A 20,956-nucleotide genomic window follows, 5' to 3' on the forward strand; every position below is an offset into this window, starting at 1 on the left:
CTTCTTCGTTGAGGTGTGTGGGCTTCTCATTGCTGTGGCTTCTCTTGTTGTGGAGCACGGGCTGTAGGCACGCAGGCTCAGTAGTTGTGGTTCGCAGGCTCTAGAGTACAGGCTCAGTAGTTGTAGCACACGGGCTTAGTTGCTCTGTGGTATGTGGGATCTCCCTAGACCAGGGATTGAACCTGTGTCCCCTGCATTGGAAGGCAGATTCTTAACCACTGTGCCACCAAGGAAGTCCTAAACTTATATGACTTAACAGCAACATTTGACACTGTTGATAACTCTCTGTCCTTGACATTTTTCTTCACTGTCTTCTAGGAAAGGATGATGCTGCGTTTCTTCTTACCAAGCTGGCTGTTCCTTCTCACCAAGCTGGCCGTTCCTTCTCAGTCTTCTTCTTTGTTCATCTCTCCTCATCTCCTTGACTTTTTAATGACATGGTGTCCCTGTGCTTCCTCTCCTTTGTTTATACTCACTGCCTTCATGATCTCGTCTAACCTGTAACTTTACATACCATATATATGCTATTGACCCCCAAATTGTTATTTGCGGTGTGGAACACTCCTCTGAACTCTAGACTCAGCCAATCATGTATTTGACACCTTCACTTGGATGTCTAATAGGCAACCCAAACTTAATGCATTCAAAACCAAAATCTGGGGCACTTGCCTTACCAGATGAAGACTTATTATAAAGTTATAATAATTAAGACAGTATAGATGTAAAAATAGACAAAAAGTCCAATGGAATCAAATAGCAAACCAAGAAACAGACCCATACATCCAGGGAAACCTTTTATATAACAGAGCTATCATTGGAGATTGCGGGGGAAAGAGAGAAATAACTCAATAAATGGTGCTAGGGCAATTAAATATCCATATGGGAAAAATGAAAATGGACATCTTCCTCACATGATAGCCAAAGTCCGTTCTAGGTGGATCAAGAACTTAATGTGAAAGGCAAAACTTTAAAGATTTTAGAAGACAATAGAGATAAGTATCATTATGCACTTGGAGTAGGGAATAATTCCTTAAGAAACAAAAAGCACAAATCGTAAATGAAAAAATTGATAAATTTAATTTCAATAAATTTTAGTATTTCTGGTCATCAGAAAACATAAAGAAAACTCAAAGACAAGCTACATATTGGGAAAAGATATTTGCATCATATATAACTGACAAAAAATTAGAATTCAGAATGTATTAAGAATAACAAAAAGAAAAAGAATAACCCAATAGAAAAATGGAAAAAAGTCAAGAATAGGCATTTTACAGAAAAGGATATACATGAAAAGACACTCAATTTCTTTAGTTATCAAGGAAATTCATACTAACACAATGAGATACCATTTCACACTTGCCTAATGGCAAAAGTAAGAAGTCAACCACTATCAAATGCTGGCTTTGATATGGATAGTGGGAATTCTTGTGCATTGATGGTTGAAGGCAAATTGTTACAGCCCTTTAAGAAAATAGTCTGACAAGTACTTAGCAAAACTGAATATGTATGTGCCCCCAAGATTCCAGAAAAACTCCTGCACATGTGCACCATGTACAAGAATGCTTGTAGCAGAATTGTTTGTGATCATGTGTGTGTGTGAGTGAGCATGAGCGTGAGTGTGAGCGTGTGTGAGCTAGAGAGAGAGAGAGGTGGGAGGACAGAGAGGTAGGGAGAGAGAGAGAAGAAATTAGTTGAATGTCAATCATCAGGAAAATGGATAAAGTATGCTCTATCATACATTGGAATATATATGGTAATAAAAACAAATGAATTAGAGTTACACATATTTACATGGACAAATATGAAAAACAATGCCTTGAAAACTAAGTAAAACAAGGGAATCTTTAAGTAAAATTGATATTAATGGTAACCTCTGGGTGGAGATAGGGATGGGATGGAATGAAGATGGGGCACACTGGGGCCTTGAAAGTTATTGTAATATTATTTTAATTCAGCTTAATAGTGGGTACACAGGTATTTGTTTCATTATTATTTTTAAATATTCATGTGTAGTAAATGCCTTTTTTGTATGTATAATATATTTCAAAATTAAAATAGGATTTTAGAAAATTTTTAACTTAGAAAAACAAAGACTATTAAGTAGGTCATTGATACTCCCACATCTTCAATTTTTTTAACCTCTTGTTTCTTTTACCCAAAATTTTATGAGTCATTTGTAACCATTTTTTCCCCCTAAATGTGAGCTAGCACTAAACTGATACAACTGTAACATTTTAAAAAGTCTTTTGCAATCAGTGCCATCAAACTAGTTCATTTTAAATTAAATTGTTAAGATCTCTATTGTCTTTATAAAATACAAGTTTTTCACAGTAATGAACTGGGTTCATATTTATGTGATTCCCATAATCTGTTGATAAAAAGAGATGTAATTATTATTGCCCTCAACATAGATTAGAGTGGACTTTACATTGGGCCAGAGAAAAAGCTTTCTGAGTGAACTGAGAATTTTCATTGCTCAGTTTTCATGCATTCATCCTGTTTCCGGGAAAAATCATTACCAACAATGTATACATGTACATGTAATGAATAATTAATGAAAGCATTTCGTACAGCTGGTGATTTTTTTTTTTTAAATTGACACTACATGGCTGACTTTAATCTATATGTGAATGTGTATTTATTTAATAGGAAATTGCCCGGCATTTACGCCCTGGAACCCTCCGAGCAATCTTTGGTAAAACTAAGATCCAGAATGCTGTCCACTGTACTGATCTGCCAGAGGATGGCCCATTAGAGGTAAGATAAAGAAGGGTAAGCATCCTATTTATATTTCAAACTCATAAATAATCTCAGCAGGTCTAGTGTGTACGGAACCTTTTAATACTCTTGGATTACAGTGTTCTTTGGCCATCTGATAACTTCAGACTGCAACTTTAAAAGACCAAATTGTAAGATGCTGTAGTAATGGGGTAGTCTTCAAAGAACTAAGGTATTTTTCTGATTGGCATATAGTATGGTTTAAAGACTTAAAAAGTAAAAAGCTATAGCATTGATTAAATAATGTGAAATTTATTTAAAAATCAGGTAAAAACACCATTACCTTAGGTTTCTAGTCATGAGGATTTATCAATGAAATTGTGCAATGTGATAGCATTAAAAGTAATAGCTACCATTTTAACTTAGAAAAACAAAGACTATTTTGACTTTTTATATACCAGGTTCTGTAATAAATATGATAAATGCTTTATATAAATTATTATTTTAATCTCCACAGCAACTCTAATAGGTTGGCATTATCATGTCTGTTTTATCGGAAAAATGAAATTGAGACTCAGAGAGGTTAAGTAACATCCTCAAACCAAACAGTTAATAGAGGACGAGGCCGTATTTTGACTTCTCATCTGTGTAATTAACATAAGAAACAATGAAAAGAATTATAAGAAGATATAAGTGAAAAATTGGTGTGGTTTGGGATTAAGAAAGTCATTTCACAGCCAAGGGAAGGAGACCTTAAAGAAAAGATTGGTATTTTTAACTTCTTATAGTTTAACTTCTTATAGTTTTGTGTCAGGAGGAGCTAAATGAAATTAAAAGACAAATGATAAATTTAAGTGATTAAAGCATGAATGACAGAAAAATGATTGATATCCTTAATACATGTTTATTTTAGTGAGTAATATGTTTTATATCAAATCTATCAGTCTTTTTTTTTTTGTATCTTTAAAGCCTTTCCCAATATTTCGTTTTCATTTTCTTGCACTGAAATATTCAACTAGCCTGGAATTAATTTGCTGAATGGTGTGAGGTATGGATCTAGTCACAACATTGCTTATTAAATCCTTTTATTTTTTCATTGTTATTTCTCATTTATTGAATACTTATATACACCTGTGCCTGTTTCGAACTTTCAATTTTATTCTATTGGTCTGTGTCAGCAAAATGCTATCTTTATTATTGTGGTTTATACTTTTAAAAAGTTTTCTTGGTCATTCTCTTAAATTTATTCCTCCAAATGAACTTTACATGAGTTTACCAAGTTCTTTGACGTAGCAGTCCCCAACCTTTTTGGCACCAGGGACTGGTTTAGTGGAAGACAATTTTCCCACGGACTGTGGGGGGAGGGGGAGGATGGTTCAGGCTGTAGGGCGCGTGATGGGGGGCGATGGTTCAGGCGGTAATGCGAGCTATGAGTAGTGATGGGGGGCGGCAGATGAAGCTTTGCAGGCTTGCCCACCGCTCACCTCCTGCTGTGCGGCCCAGTTCCTAACAGGCCTCGGACAGGTACCGGTCTGTGGGCCAGGGGTTGGGGACCCCTGCTTTAACCCACCCCACAAGATGCCAATGGAACCTTGACTGACATTACAGTGTGTTTATAAATTAATGTGGGTGTGACATAACTATAATAATAGTTCTCCAACTGCATATATGGTATGCCTCTTCTTTTATGCCTCTTTTTTTATATCTTAGACATATCGCCTATTAAATTTATTTCTGTGAGTTTTTGTTTTAGTTGCTATAAAGAGTGACTTTGCTAGCTCCATTAAGATTTTCTGTTATAATCCAAGATGTTAATCTGCTAAAATCTTATCCAAACTGCACCGTAGTATGAAATGTAGACATGCATACTTCTGAAACATAAAAATGTAACAAATTTTATTTTTATTACACAAAGGATTAAATATTTACTTTATACTTTAACCTATTTTATAAATATTCCCTTTACCTTCTGATAACTTAGGACCTATAGGTGAGGCTTGAATTCAGACTGTTGTTTCTCAGTGAAATTGAAAAATTATTAACCATGAATTTTATGCCCATTAAAAAATGTTACTGAAGGTATGCCTGTGATTTTGCTCATACAATTTGAAATAGATTATTACTGCCTGCAGTTTACAGAGCCGTTTACTAAATGATTAAAATCTTTCTAACCAAACTGCACAGGAGACTTAATTGCAAATTAATGCCTGTGTGGTTCAGAGAATTAATCAAAAAACGGAAGTTGGAGCTCCAACAGCCTCCTTTCACCTTGCTGATGATTCATACTTGATGTGCCCCTGGAATAAGTCACTTTCCATGCCTCCCTTCTCTTATCAATGAAATGCAATTAAGAGTGCTGACACCATCAAGGGATGTTCTGTTAGTTAGGGATTAACTATTTGCAGATTGTCACTTAGCTTTACGTGGTAAAATTTTATTAAAACAAAACAAAACACTATGAGGCCCAAAGAGTTATCTGCTCATAGGTTTTTAAAGCGAAATTTAAAGTGACACAAGGACAAGCTCTCTGATCAGGGAAGCACTTTGTACTTAGATCTACTATTCATTAAAGGAACATCCTTTAGATGTAGAGTGACCATGAAATGTATTGCCCAATCTAGAATTAATCAGCCAGGATGTTAGGACAAAAGGTATAAACAAGAACTGTCATCAGCACACTGGCGTCATGGGTTCCCTAATTATATGGCAAGAAGGGAAAGAAGGGAGCAACCTACTTCTCCTCTTTCTCATGTGATGTTTACTGACCTAGGTTTTTTGTGTCATATGTGTAGAGCTCAGAAAGTATGGTTTCCATTTATATTTTGTCACCATCCATGATTTTATTTACTTATTCTTACAGCAAACAGTTATAGAGTGTGTTTTACTTGCTAACATTGTGATAGGATTTCAAAATCAAGCAAGATATTTCCTCTGTCCTCAGTGAGCTCACAGAGTTTTAGAGGTCAAGGATCTTAGCATGAATATTGAAATCTGATTTCATTAGATGCTGTTGTTGTGACACAGCCACTTTTGTGATTATAGGGGAAAATGACAGCATCTGTGTAGTATGAGACATTCTAAGATGTTATTTTGCTGGTAACATGCACTGAGACTCTATTGGTAGTAATTATGAAGATCTTAAATTTGTGCTTTAGAGAAAGCATTAATGGAAAAAATGTTTAGCTTAACTTGTAATAAAGAAATATTCATTTTCCACTAATGGAAAAGAATTTTTAAAGTATCAGTGCCCACTTCTGGTAAGGTTACAGCAAAATGGATACCCTCATATTGCTGGTGACAACTATGTGGCAGCAGGTATTGAAAGCCATGGGGTTTTTCCATACACATTGTCCCAGAATTCTACTTCTTAGAATCTCACCAAAGGAGTAGGAATAGCAGCAGGACTACTAAATGGAAAGTTTTCTGCACAGATGTTCATTTAAGAAATATTTGTGGTAATTAAAATTGGAAATAGAGTGCATGTCTAAAGATATATCTGATGTTCTTTCCTCTGATTAGGCTTCCATGGCACCCATAGTCTGCATCGGAGGTCCATCTGTGTGTTTTCATAGCACTTTGCTTTCCTCTAATACAGTAGTGTAGTCAAGAGTCAACATAGATCTGTACTCCAGGGTGAGTTATTTATTTCATTGTGCCTAGGATTCCTCATTCTGTAAAAGGAAGATGATAGCAGTGCCTGACCTTTCAGATGCATAGTGTCTAGCACATAGTAATTGCTGAACAAATGATAACTATTATATTATTATTATTACAGCACATTTTATTTGCTTGTACATATTTCCCCATGAGACTTAGTACTCATAGGGAAGAGATCCTGTCTTGCCTGGCCTATAAAAACTCTTTAATAAGTCATTTTTGAAAGAAAAGACAGAAGAGTTTGGTTAAATAAATTGTAGTTCATGTACTCAGTACAAAAGTATGTAACCTTTTTTCTTTAAGGTTGATAATGAAGACTCTATAGCAGTGGTTTCTAGCCTTGGTTGCATGTTAGAATCACCTGAACAGTTTTTAAAATACTGATGTCCAGACCCACCTTTAAAGATCCTAATTTTTTTTAAAAAAGTAACTTCAAGCTTAGTATACAAAACTTTTTAAAAATAAATGTCTGGGATTAAGTTGCCAACATAATGTCCCATTTTTCTGAGTACTTTAGTGTGTATTTTTTAACATAAAGGGACATTTTCCTACATAACCACATCACAAGCATCTAAATTAGGAAATTAATGTTGATACATTACCACTACTGAATCTTCAAACTCCATTCAAGTTTTGCCAGTCAATAACCAATGGATCTTTAATAGCAAAAGGGTTCAGGTCAGAGTCATGCGTTATATTTAGTTTTCCCCTTACTTTCTTACAATCTAGAGCAGTTCTTCAGATTTTCCTTGACTTTCATGACCCTGACACCTTTGAAGATAATAAGTAGAGATTCTAATTTAATTGATTCAGTCATTCCTTTGCTCATCAGAAACTTTTCTAGATGGCTTCCACCTACAGTTCTAACAAGATACTGACATATTTATTTTATTGTATGGCATGTATTCTTTATGCAAAGTCATTTGTTGGCTTTCCATTGTCCATGAAAATGTGTGATGCCTTTTTGATGTTGTGACTCCGCATTGTGTATGCCTCCCCTCTATCCCCTTCAGCATTAGTCCTCCTCTCACCCATGTCACTGATGATACTTCTGAGGGTCAGTTTTACTTTCTCCTTGCTTTCTTTATCTCTCCCAAAGCTTTATTGAAAAAATATATATATTCCTCTGCCTTTCATTTTACTTCTGTAGTCTGTTCCCAGGACTGTCTTTCTCTGATTATCTTCAACACTTTACATATACTGTAATTGAAATTCTCAAAGTTGCCTAATAGGTATATGGTAGAAAATTCGAGTATGTTTGAATTTTGAATTCTGTACACCAAAATGATACATCAGTCATTCATCCAGATTCATCGGTCATTCATCCAGATATTTACATTTTTTTAAACTAAAAACAGCACTGGGGACACAGCAATAAACAGGGTATGCGTAGCTCTTGCCTTTATGGAGCTCACCTTCTAGGAGATAATAATCATAGTAATTGTTTTCTAGAATGATGAAAATATGGGTCTTTCCTCTGTTTTTCTTTTCCAAATGTTCTATAACTTGGTTATATCACTTCTGTGGTTGTGAAATAAAAATTTAAGAAACATATAAAATATTTAATTGTATGTATGACTAGTCAATCAAAACAAGTCTGAATTTGGATGTGTAATTATTTCTGCATTGATTCTTGTTCTGGTACACTCTAGAAAAAAAAGAATCAAGCATTTACCAAAAATAAACATAGGTGTATAGTGTATAAGACGATTGGACAGGCCTGGATTTCTTGGCTGTGGTTAGTGTAGGCCTCTGAACACTAATACTCATAATTTATCTTTAGTTTTAGTTTCTGTGTTGAACGAAGATTTATGATTTTTACTAGTACATTGTCCAAGAGGGAACAACTTGTACAAGGACAAGAGCAAATAGCTTTCTCTAAGAGATCTAAAAATAGTTTAGTAAGGCAGGGGTTTTGACCTTGACATGGAAAATGACAAGAGATAAGGGTTGAAAAACCAGCAAGGGCCTTGTAAAGTCATATTAAGACGTCTGAACTTTATCCAGAGGGCAATAGAAATGTTTTACGCAGGGGATTAGCACAATCATCGCTATGTTATAGGCGTCACTCTGGCTGCAGTGTGGAGAGCAAATCAAAGCGGGATTGGGAGGGTGACAGACCAGGGAGAAGGCTATTAAGATAATTCAGGGAAAGATTCTGGTAGTCTGAACGGCTATGACAGTATGGATAGCCAGAAGCAGGAAGCTTCAAAAGACTTTTGGGGGGATAGACGTGACAGCCCCAGAGACTGATTGGATGTGAAGGATTAACACATCCAAGGAGAAGGAGACTAGATTAACTCCCATCTCCAAGTGAAGATGGTGGTACTCTGAGAGACTACCATCCTTGCGATGCTAAAATTTCTGGAAACCAAAGCTTTTTCATAAGTTTGAGGGCAAAGCCTAACCTGATCCTCCCTCGGTATCCACAGGGGATTGTTTCCAGGACACCAAAATCTGTGGATGCTCAAGTCCCTTATGTAAAATGGCATAGTATAATCCACCCTTCGTACCCGTGAACGCAGAACCCACATATATAATTTCTATATAACCCACTTAATGTGACTGTTCACACTGCTGCAGAAATATTAATGTATTAAATAGTGGGGGATCTTCCCAGATTCTTTGTATAATATATCCCAGGATGGTTGTGAGAACTACAGTTATCACTTCCGTGTTCCAGGCTTGAAAAAGGGGAAGAGCAGGGGGCAAAAGGTGGAAAATGCCAGCTCAGCCAGCACCCTCCTCCCCACCCACTTTAAAAAGCTTTTCCAGAAGCCCCAGCCAACAACTTCTGCTTATGATTTATTTGCTGGAATTTAGTTCTACAAGCACCCCCTTCTTCAAGGGAAGCTGGTAAATGGAGTTCTGTTAGTTGAGAATCATTAGTACCTCCAGCGAAATCAAGTTTCTTCTAGGATGCAGAAAGGGAGAACGAGCACTGGGGAGGTGACGAGCAGTATCTGCCATAGGAGGTCAACAGGGTAACAGGGGTGTTTAGCCAGGGACCGGCTTTCTGGTAGAGTTGGCCCCTGCCCTTCCCTAGTACGGTCGTTCTCAAGCTCCTCCCCTGATCAGCAACATCTGTATCACCTGAGAACTTGGTGGGAATGAAATTCTCTGGCCTCACCATAGAGCTATGGACTCAGAAATTCTGGGGGTCAAGCCCAGGAATCTGTATTTTGATTCTGTTGCCCCTAATGTTTGAGAACCACTGCCCTAGTGCAGTGGTTCCCAGCTGATGGCATGCATCGATATCACCTGTGGAATTTTTAAAACTACATGAGCCTGGAGCTCCATCACAGAAGGTTCTGGGTTAAGTAGGTCTTGGATGAGCTATCTGTATCTGTATTTTTTAATGTTGCAGGTGATTTTGATATAGCTAACAATTAAACTAGCATTTGGAAACCACTGCCCTTCAGACTTTTTGGAAAAAGTTGGTCATGATTCTGCTTTTGAGGGAAACCTAGACCCTGTGGGCAAGCCAGCAAAGGGATTATTTTGCTTGGAAGAATCAGTGAGAATTGGAAATAGGAACAACCTCTGAAATTTGAGGGGATCTGTAGCCTCTGTCAATGGATTCAGCTGCAGCCAAGGGTTATTACACTCCCAAGGGAGTCCCAGTTTCTGATTGGGGACATCTTTGGCTTCTCAGGAAGAAGGCAGCCATGACTTGGTTGAGGACCTGGGTTTCTTGGGGGAAGCCTCAATGTTGAGGCTGACAAAATGCCCCTCCAGGAGTAACTAGAGGTCTGGGGTACATGTGTGTGTACATGTGAGCATTGATTCGTGCTAAGGCTAACAAGGACAGAGGCCCTGGGTCTCTCACAGCTGAAAACAGTTCTCAGATCCTTCAAATCTGCACTCATAAATTAGCTTGGGCATGTGGTTCACAGTTGTGCCAGGAACTAAGTCATGTCTTTCCACCCTGCTGGTTGTGTAAGTGCCTTGAGGGCCTGGACCTCTCATAGATTTTTGTCTCTCTAGCTCCTGCCTACCATATTGCAGGCTTTTAGTCAATGTCTGTTGAGTCAGTGCAGGGGGGAACTGGGAGAAGGTATCATGAATGGGGTCAGTGCACCTTCATCCCCCTTTCTCTCTTCATATGGCTGAAAAGTCACAGCCTGATGAGGGTGAGCCCTACTTTCAAGGGCCACATCCCACTATTCCCTCCACTTACCAGTTGTCAGAAAAGTCTGCTGCTGCCGGCATCTTTTATTGCTGACTGTGTATGCAGGTCAAACCTGATACATGTGCATGTGGAAAGCTGATGGTTTGCATAGAATTTTCTTCCTTCTCAAACATAATATTTCAAAGTCTCTACATTAACCTTAAAAACATCCTGAAAATATAAGAAGCATTAGGCTATCAAATTATAATTCTTTACAGTCCAGTTAGTATTTCATCAGAATTGGTTATTTTCTCGGATAAAAGAATCTGTAAGGCACAATTTCACGTTCCCTCCTGTATCCTGCCATACGTGGAGCTCATGTTCCTTGATAGATTACTTCAGTTACTTTCACCCCAGACAGTCCTCACACTATCTCAGTCATAAATGGATCTCCAATATTTCCCTCATTTAGCATAGGTAGGAGTTTAATTTTTTATTCAAGACAGCGGATCTCTATTAATAAAGTGCTGGAATAATTTATCCTAAACAGTCGTAATACCTGTTTACTTCATGGAAATTTCTATAGACATTAATACTATAATAACCATGCAATCATTATAATGACTGAAATGACATTGCACAAAGGGAGTTCAAAGGTCCACAGGTCTTTCAGTTCCTCAGATACAGCCTCAGCTCCAACTTTCTTTAGATTGACTGACTTCTCATTCTGAAGAGTAATTAGCCTAATCACTTAAGGTCTATATTTAGCATTATTTTTCCCACTTTGAATAGGCACTTATAAAGTCATTCACTATAGACTCTAGGAAATAAATCTAGATAAATTCCTTTGGAAATATTGATTAATTAATAACTATGGCAAATCCATACAAAATAAATTAGATGAAGAATCACTGGACATTACAGGGGCATTTAAAAATCTCCAGGCATTTTGGCTCAGCACCTTTTCATCTTCCGTACCTAGTTGGAAAGTTGAGTGGTTCTCAAGCTTTAGCAGCAGCAGAATCCACTAAAGGGCTTTTTAAACACACAGATTGCTGGTCTATGCTCCAAAGTTTCTGATTCAGTAGATCTAAATTGCATTTCTAAAGAGTTTCCAGTTAACACTGATGCCATCGGTCCAGAGCCCCACACTTTGAGAACCATTGCCTTAGGCCAAAAGTCACTGCACACGCATACTCTGTTAGGTCAAGTTGTTGTCTTGGTTAATTGTTCTCAGACATGGAATTTCAAAGACTAGGAACATTTCCAAAAATAAACCAAGCAATGAGCAACAGTAACAAAGCCCACATTGGGGATAGGCATAACAATCAACTTTAAAAAATTGACCAAATGAGGGTATTTTAAAAAATTGGTTCTGGGAATTCCCTGGTGGTCCAGTGGTTGGGACTCCACACTTCCATTGCAGGGGGCACGGGTTCCATCCCTGGCCAGGGAACTAAGATCCCATAAGCTGTGTGGCGTGGCCAAAAAAAAAAAAACTTGTTTCCCATCATCACCATCATTTTGTTTTGAAAGGACATTTAATTGCCAACATCATTTAATTGCACAATAATGGCCTGTCTCTTCAATTGGATAAATTTAGCTTTACTCAAAGCTCACTTTATTGCCATGACACACCAAGGGCACGGTAGTAGAAGCAGTCTGCTACAGGTACAGACAAAATGTGGTTGCATTTTCTGTAGATACTTTTAAAACAATAGTAGAATCCACTAAAAGTTTGTCTGCTTTTTATTTACCCTGTACAGGCAGCTCCAATGCCAGTAAGAAAATACTGTCCCCGCCTCAGAGCGGACTACTCCTGCCAGCCCTTGATTCATCACTGCTTTAGTGTCCTGATTTCTCCCATTTTGCTAGAGAGCAGTGACATGTCATCCCGGCCCCATCCCATAGCACCTGCAGAGTGGTGACAGGAGCCACTGGGCTAAGTTACATGTGATGATGGAGCCTTTGGATTCCTAATTTTACTCAAACCCGATATGAAAAACATGTATCATGTTTCTCAGGTCAAAGAGGAATATAAATTATTCGAGATTTCTTTAGTACTGAGTGATGATTATATGCATATTAAAGAAAACTGCACAAATTTTAAAAACACATATAAAAACAAAAAACAAAAAGCCTTGTCTAATTTGTTTGGAGAGGTAGAGTCTTCTTCTAACACTTATACTACGGAGGCTCAAATATGATGATATAGGTGTGAATGTAAAGAAAAAAAATCTTTAAGTATGACTAGCAAAGGAAGAATAATCTAATTCAAAGTAGAAAGCCAGAGATTTTTCTTATAACATTGAGTCCTTCAACATCATCTGAAGAATTAACAGATAATTTTCTCTTCTTAATCCATGACTCATTTTTAAGTTAACTGAAACACATGTGCGTACATTTTATTCCATTCATTCACTGATGATAATGTGCGATCATTTGATTAGGTATTATTTTGAGGACACAAGTACTATATAGTCCCAGCCTTTAAGGAGTTGAAGCGTTGGTGATATATATAGTGGTTAGCATAGCTGCAAATACACATATACAGTTAGATTGTAATATAAAATTAAACATCAGCATAAGAGAATGTGGTCAGGCAGTGAGGGTATGATGAAATGTCAGGAACAGACAGTAAGTATGGTGAGAGTATAATGGAGAGCGGTGCAACTGTGGCTGAAGGGATCAGGGGAATTTCATTAATGAAATTGCACTTGAGAAGGGTCTTGAAGAATAAGGCAGATTTTTATATGCAGAGAGGAAGAGGGAAAGGCAGGCTAGTTTTGGGAGAACAATGAGTTACCCAAATCTAGTTAAAGTGGAGGGTTCCTTTAGTAGGTTACGGGAGATAAATTTGGAAATGTAAGTTAGAGCTAGATTATGGAGGTTTCTGAAGGCTTTTTTTTTTTCTGATGGCAATAATGAACATTAGGATTATGGTGATAAAAATAGCAACTGCAGTTTACTGAGCAATGTATACCAGGCACTGTGCTAAATGGCTTCACTGCATTACCTAAAAACCTTATTGGGTAGCTTTTATTATCCCCTCTTTACATGTAAGGAGTGTGATGCTCCCATAGGTGAAATGACTTGGCCCCGCATCACACCACAAATAAGTGGCCGAGAGCTGAAATTTAAACCTGTTTGTCTGAGTCCAGAACCAATACTTCTGTCCAGCAAACTGGGTCAGCAATGGCAAAAAGGTTTCAATTCAAGTGCCAACCCTTGATTTATTTTAAGATTGCAAGACCACAACTAAAGAGAAAAAGATATGCCATCGTGGAATACTAACGTCTGCCATAAGTGGAGGATGGGGGTTTGTTGGTATGTATGACACACAGTGGCTACTTAGGCTCTGGAAGCAATTAAAGGTTTCTGAATAGGGCAATGACCTGACAAAGTGGAGTTTCCAAAACTTTAACCAGGCAGCAGAGTTTAAGTGAATAGATAATAGGAATAATAGAAGCATATGCTTTAATCATCCAGTATAGCAGTCTAAAATATTTATTTATTTATTATTATTTTTTTAAGTTGAAGTATAGTTGATTTACAATGTTGTGTTAGTTTCAGGTGTACAGCACAGTGATTCAGTTGTGTATATATATATATATATACATATATATATATATATGTATATATATATATATATATATACACACACACATACACAGACACACATATACATATATATATTCTTTTTCAGATTCTTTTTCCTTATAGGTTATTACAAAATATTGAGTATAGTTCCCTGTGCTATACAGTAAGTCCTTGTTGTTTATTTTATATATAGTAGTCTATATATGTTAATCCCAAATTCCTATGTATCCCTCCCCCACTCTTTCCCCTTTGGTAACCATAAGTTTGTTTTCTATGTCTGTGGGTCTATATCTGTTTTGTAAATAAATCCTTTTTTTTTTTTAGATTCCATGTATAAGTGATATCATATGATATTTGTCTTTCTCTGACTGACTTCACTTAGCATGATAATCTCTGGGTCCATCCATGTTGCTGCAAACGGCATTATTTCATTCTTTTTCATGGCTGAGTATATTACATTGTGTATATATACCACATCTTCTTTATTCATCTGTTGATGGACATTTAGGTTGCTTCCATGTCTTGGCTATCGTAAACAGTGCTGCAGTGAACATTGAGATGCATGTATCTTTTCAAATTAGAGTTTTCTCCAGATATACGCCCAGGAGTGGGATTGCAGCTCTATGGTAGCTCTATTTTTAGTTTTTTAAGGAACCTCCATGCTGTTCTCCATAGTGGCTGCACCAATTTACATTCCCACCAACAGTGTAAGAGGGTTCCTTTTTCCCTACACCCTCTTCAGCATTTATTATTTGTAGACTTTTTGATGATGGCCATTCTGACTGGTGTGAGGTGATACCTCATTGTAGTTTTGATTTGCATTTCTCTAATAATTAGTGATGTTGAGCATTTTTTCATGTGCCTGTTGGCTATCTGTGTGTGTCTTTTTGGAGAAATGTCTGTTTAGATCTTCTGCCCGTTTTTTGATTGGGTTGTTTGGTTTTTTTGATATTGATCTGTATGAGCTTTTTGTGTAATTTGGAAATTAATCCCTTGTCAGTTAGTGGTCTAAAATATTTAGAAATATTCTTCTACTTCAAGTAATCATTTCTGCTTTATAGGGTACAATTCTTGGAATAATATCTATCTCCTCCACTAAATGCTATGCTTAATGAGAACAGTGACCTTGCATTTTTTTGGTCATTGCTTACTTTCCCAGTGCTTAGGCACTCAATGCATTTTTCTTAAACCTAGTCATATTGAAAGTAATGATAACAATATTAAGCATTCACTTTCTGCCAGGTACCACGCTAAGTGTTCTCAGTACAGTGAGTACATCTGGCACCAGACTACCTGGGTTTAAATTCAGCTCTGCCACTTACTAGCTGTTTAAGGAAGTTGCTTAAAATCTTGTGACTCAATGCCCTCACCTTTAAGATGAACATAGTAATACTTATCTCCAAGGGTAGTTACAAGAAATAAATTAGTTGATATATGTAAATCAATAAGAATAGGAAGCATTCAATAAATATTATTAGTTAATATTATATTTATCATTATTATCATAATCTTTACCATTACATTTGGCTGTTGGAAAATAAATATATCAGAGTCAACAGGAAGACTATAAGTTTTGTTATGTTGTGCCCATTAAGTGTAAGTACTGTTTGGCTCTTTCACAAACAATATCCCAGTTAAATTAAAACTATAAGGGGGAATTCCCTGGCAGTCCAGTGGTTAGGACTCAGCGCTTTCACTGCCAGAGCCCGGTTCGATCCCTGGTTTGGGAACTAAGATCCTGCAAACCGTGTGGCGGTGCGGCCGGGAAAAAAAAAAAAAGCTAAACCTCTAGGTATAATTTCACTGTCAGAAACCACTTACTTCTATTTTTACCAAATACAAAGCACATACAGATCTGGTTTCAAATAATACGTTTTTAAGTATAAATAAAAGAAGCCTTTCATTTTTAGTGTAGCTCTTTATGACTGAGTATCAGATTGTATTCCTTTGCAAGCAATCCAAAGGTCAGTACCCAGGTGCTAGCTAGCCTCAGTGCCATAGCAGCTAAACTTGGTCCTCTTTGTTTTTTTGTTTTCCAGCCTCTTGTCTCATTGTATAAACTCTGTCGTCTACCACCTGGCAGTAAAATGAAACTCATGGATGATTCCTTTTTTAGCTGAGGTTTGAGAGGCCAAAGCTAGATAAGCCAATAGCGATGGAGTGAGAATACACACTTTATCTAGACGAGCAAAACTTCCCTTTGCCGACTCTGTTAAAAGCACAACATTGTAAATCAGCTATATTCCAATAAAAATTTTAAAAAATTAAAATGTCCTTCCATTCCCACTGAGTGGTGCTTGTCTCTAGTTTGTAGCCCTTCACCGTGATGATCTTCAGTTATGTTGACGTATGAAGTTGAATGAGTATGGTCAATTCTTGGTCATTTACCAGAATGGAGAAATGAAGAGGTTAGCAAGGGCACTTGAAATCCAGAGAGAGACCAGCAACCATTTGTCTATTAAGTGCAACCTGTTCACCATGTGACATTTAACTTTTTTGGTAATAAATATCCAAGTGGAATATTTACGATCAAATGAACGTGATTAAGAATTATGAAGGGACCCAAGTAAGTCACAAACTAGAAGTTAAAAGACTGACTCATCCCAGAATTATATAATCTAGATTTGATGAGGTTACATTATCATCAAGTATAATCCTCTAGTGATAGAAATGTGTAGCTAAAATAGTAACCTCTCTGAATTAAATATTATTTAAAACTAATAAATAAATATGCTCACTGCTCCTCTTATTTCCAGTAATCCTAGAGTCAAAAGAACTTCCAGAATAGCATTGGCATGGTGTCTGCTATGTGTACAGGCATCCTGTAAAAGAAAAAAAGGTACCAAGCCCAGCACTCATAAGGGTTTCATGGCTCTGATCCTGATCTCAAGTAAGGGAAACAAAGTGCGCTTTTTAACTGGAGATATTTGTGTCTTCACTAGCACATCTGATGTTGCATTCACATTAGTACCTCCAAAGGCTGCCTGGTCGCCTCATTTCCCTGACTCTGAAAGAATGAGCAGGAAAGTATAATCATCCATTCATTGTCCTTTGCTCTCTGCAGTTTGACCCTGAACTCTTGTCTTTGGTCTGCATGATCCTTCATTTTTTTAGCCGGTGACTAAGCATGATCTGAGTTAATAAGTAACTCTCAGGTGACTAATTGAAGGTCCTTAGAGAGGGCCTAGAAAGGAGCCTAAAACATTGTTGAGCTAATCAAATTGATCCTCTTTTTCATTCATAAAATATTACTACTACTCCCACTTTGGTGTCAGAGGAGAAGTTGCTAAGCCCACTACTGTTCTTTGCCCATTAGACAGTTATGGACATTTCTGTTTTAACAAGAGAGAAAACAGAGGAATAATCTAGCAGAAGGAAAATATTCCTCCTAATGTTTTCAAGAACAAATGTATTGAGATTCTGCAGGTTATAGAAAGCTTCTCAAGAAACCTGAAAGGACTTTAATCTTCAAACGTCAAATACCTCCACTATCACATAAATACTAATGTTGTGTAAGCAATTTCCTGTGATAATTCTGTAACTTTCTGTGAAAGAATGACAATGGTAGCTATTTCCTGTTCTCCTTTAACCTGAACATTCCTTTACCCACAAAGGTAGCAACTGGACAACATTGTGAAAGTATCTTGTTCACAGCAAAGTCACACATTCTTTTCTTGCTGCATGTATAGATGAAATCCAAACTACTATAGTTATTTTTTAAAAAAATCTTATATTGGACAAATCTTTATGTCATAATGAGTTAAGAACTCAGTACAGTCATGTCTGTAGCTAATTTTAAAAGATACCTATGTTATGAAATTTATTTGTATTAACTCCTTTGTGTCATTTGCTTATTAATTTTGTATTTTTATATATTTATATGGTGTCAATATTAACTAGCTTCAGGGGGTACTTACTGTGTGCCAAGCATTGTTCTAAGTGTGTTACATGCATTAACTTATGTATCTCTCAAGGACGTAAATGTTACTACCTCATTTGCAGATGAGTAACTGAAGCACAGAAGGGTTAAGCAACTTTCCCAGAGTCACACAGCTAGAGCATAGCAGAATTGAGATTGAATCCAGGCAGTCTGGGTCCAGAATTTACACTTTCTAACTTCACCACCTTTATATTACAATCTTAAATGTAATGAGTATTACTTCTATAGAGTTCGCGATGGAATGATGGGTGAGAGCAGAAAATTAAGCTTGGGGGAAGAATATTTGGCCTCCATCAATAATTAGGATAATTGGATATTTACTTATGTTTTATCTTCATTAACTTATATTTTTATGCATGAACTTGTCCGCCCCTCAGTTTTAGATGAAAAATTAAAATTACTTATTCCTCAAAAAACGCACAACCAGCAGGCTGCTTACATTGTCAGCAGGGCTTTGGCAGAACTCTTGGTGAATTCATACGTGATTATTGATAAGCACATTCGTTTTTGCTTAATTCATACAGAATGCCTGTGTAGGTGCCCCCAGATCGTTGCAGCATCCAAATTTCTATCTCATAATGTAGGAATAGGCTAGGAAGTCTGCCTTAGAAAATATGGCTGATTCTTTGAAAATCCACAGATTGGTTTATTATTTGAGACAAATGTGCAGCACTGGGTGTTTTTTTCTCCCAATAATATCAAATACTGTCTCTCTCTGCTTCCTTCTTCCCTTTTCTCCCTGTCTCGACCATACTCTCATATTTCACCACATTTTAGTTCGTATCACTTACATTTTGCACTGTGTACCCACAACTGTGCTGGACACCATTTTTGTTTCTAAGGGTTTTAAAATTTTCTTTCTTCCTACATAATTCAATTTGTTGTTGTTGTTGTTGTTGTTTTTAAATTCAGCATAAATGACAGCTCCCATCTTTGTTGTAAGCCCACTCTTGTTTGGTGTTTTTCTCTCTTTGTTACTGCTCCTGGCATTTTGTATACAAAACATCTGCTCCATCAGTGATATCTCTCATTCTCCCAGCGGTTTGAGTGGCGTGGGGGCTGGAATGAGGCTGAGAGAGGAAATCAGCATATCACCTCTCAGCAGGGATGAGGGGGTGTTAAAAGATCGTTATTCTCTGAATCCTCTGATAATGCTTCCATCCCTTGCCTCCACCCCCCAACCCCGTGCTGCAATATCTGACTTATGACAGCCCGTGAATCTGGCATAAGAGAGGAGTTCTAGAGCCAGTGAAACAGGAATGTGTGAATTGGCCATCTCATTGGAGCCTTCCCAGTCACATTCTGCATTATGCTCATAGTCTATTGTGTCACGAATGGTCATCCTTCCAGTGATAACTACTGGTCCCCTTTGGTATCAACTGTAGAATTACAGATACCTTATCTGTTGGGTAAGTGAATAACAACTGCAGGTTTAAAACAGCAAAACTAATTTCTTTGCTTGGAATATCAGTGTACATAACTTTCTGTGCAAAGTTCTCCTTTTTGCTTGTTATACATTAACTTTTTGTTACCGTACAGTCACCACCTGAGTGCTGAAATCTGCAGCTTACTATTCATGGGGCAATGAGAATTGTAAAACATTGTGCAGCAGTAGCACGTAGCATGGTACTGAACCTTTCCATGAGGGCGTCGTAATGATACATTTTCTGAGTATTACCTTCAAACTATTTTAATAAAGAATCCATTGTTCTATTGGTTGTATGATGATATTCTGTAATGGACACCCATACGGACACTGATATCTTAGACTAGATTTTTTTTAACAGTAAAATAACTTTGTTATGCGTCTTTTGTGTTAATAGCCTTTGTTGACGATTATACATTGTAGATTTTCAATTTATTTATTAGTATTCTAGTTTGTCCTCTCAATTGAGGGATATTATCTATGGGTTCTCTTAGCTCTTCTACTATTGTTCTTCAACAGTTCAGATTAACATATATTTATTGAAGACCTGTTTGTGTCATTCACTGTTCCAAACACTGGGGTGCGGGGAGTTGGGGGGTTTAAGACGTGGTCCCTACACTCAAAGAATTTAATTCTCCAGGAAAGACTATAATTTTGACATTAGGAAGTAAATGCTAAGAGGCTGATCTCTACCAGGTGTCATGGTAAAGAGGTACCCATTTCCCAGCATGGGAGTCAGGTGAGGCTCCTGGAAGATACAAGCTTCGTTCCAAGTATTGGAGGATATGTTAAAAAGAAAAAGTGAGAATGGAATTCCAGGAAAGGAAGTGGTGTATATTCTGGGAAACCACACGGACTGTGATATATTACAGTTTAAAATAATATTAGAGAATGGCAGGTGAACTTGGAAAGGTATCAAAGGATCAAGTCAAATCAAGTCAAAAGGATCAAGAAAAAGTCATTTTATGCCCTATTTAAGCACTTGAAATTTATTCATAGGGTTAGTCCATGGACTAAGTGCCTGAGATTGTTCATAAAATGTTGTGAATGTATCCATTTTCTTGAAAAAAGTGTCCAAAGCTTTTAAGTATTCCACGATCCAAAAATTAAGAATATTTGCACTGAAAGCTTTTAAGTGAATGACCATATTGTTCATTAATTAGAATAAAGCATCACCATACCCATATTTCACATCATAAGAAATTTGATGTACAGAACTATGTCAGTTCAAAGATTAGAGTTGCCAGGAAGACTCCTACATATAGCCCAAACAAAACCATAAATTTATTCATTAAACAAATATTTAATTGAAACATACTCTTAAATCATTTGTCCTGGCATCATGGAAAATTTTCGAGCCTTCTCCAGTGAGAGTGTCAGGTCTTGGTAACAATTATTCATAAATGGCCTATGACACTGCAGTAGGCACTCAGGAGACAGTAAAAGCAAAAGAGATGCTGGCCCTTTTCAGAGCTTAGAGTCTAATGAAGAAAGCAGACATTAA

The 20,956-nt window shown here is 37.0% G+C and overlaps 1 protein-coding gene and 1 long non-coding RNA gene across 5 annotated transcripts in view; one reads left to right on the forward strand and one right to left on the reverse strand.

Annotated features, from left to right (window-relative positions):
- Positions 1-20,956, reverse strand: part of LOC309636198 — a 937,790-nt gene that overhangs the window by 300,518 nt on the left and 616,316 nt on the right. The window lies entirely within an intron of this gene.
- The window catches only part of NME7 (NME/NM23 family member 7), a 244,738-nt gene that overhangs the window by 189,437 nt on the left and 34,345 nt on the right, over positions 1-20,956 (forward strand). For 3 of the 4 annotated variants that reach the window (XM_082393989.1, XM_082393987.1, XM_082393988.1), the window contains one exon: positions 2,650-2,757. In XM_082393989.1, coding sequence (XP_082250115.1) covers positions 2,650-2,757 — 108 coding nt within the window. Of the gene's footprint in view, positions 1-2,649; positions 2,773-20,956 lie in introns of all 4 variants that reach the window. The other variant, XM_082393990.1, reaches the window with a different exon arrangement.

Source organism: Balaenoptera borealis (genome assembly GCF_965194805.1).
Source record: "Balaenoptera borealis genome assembly, chromosome: 1".
Classification (NCBI taxonomy): Eukaryota; Metazoa; Chordata; class Mammalia; order Artiodactyla; family Balaenopteridae; genus Balaenoptera; species Balaenoptera borealis.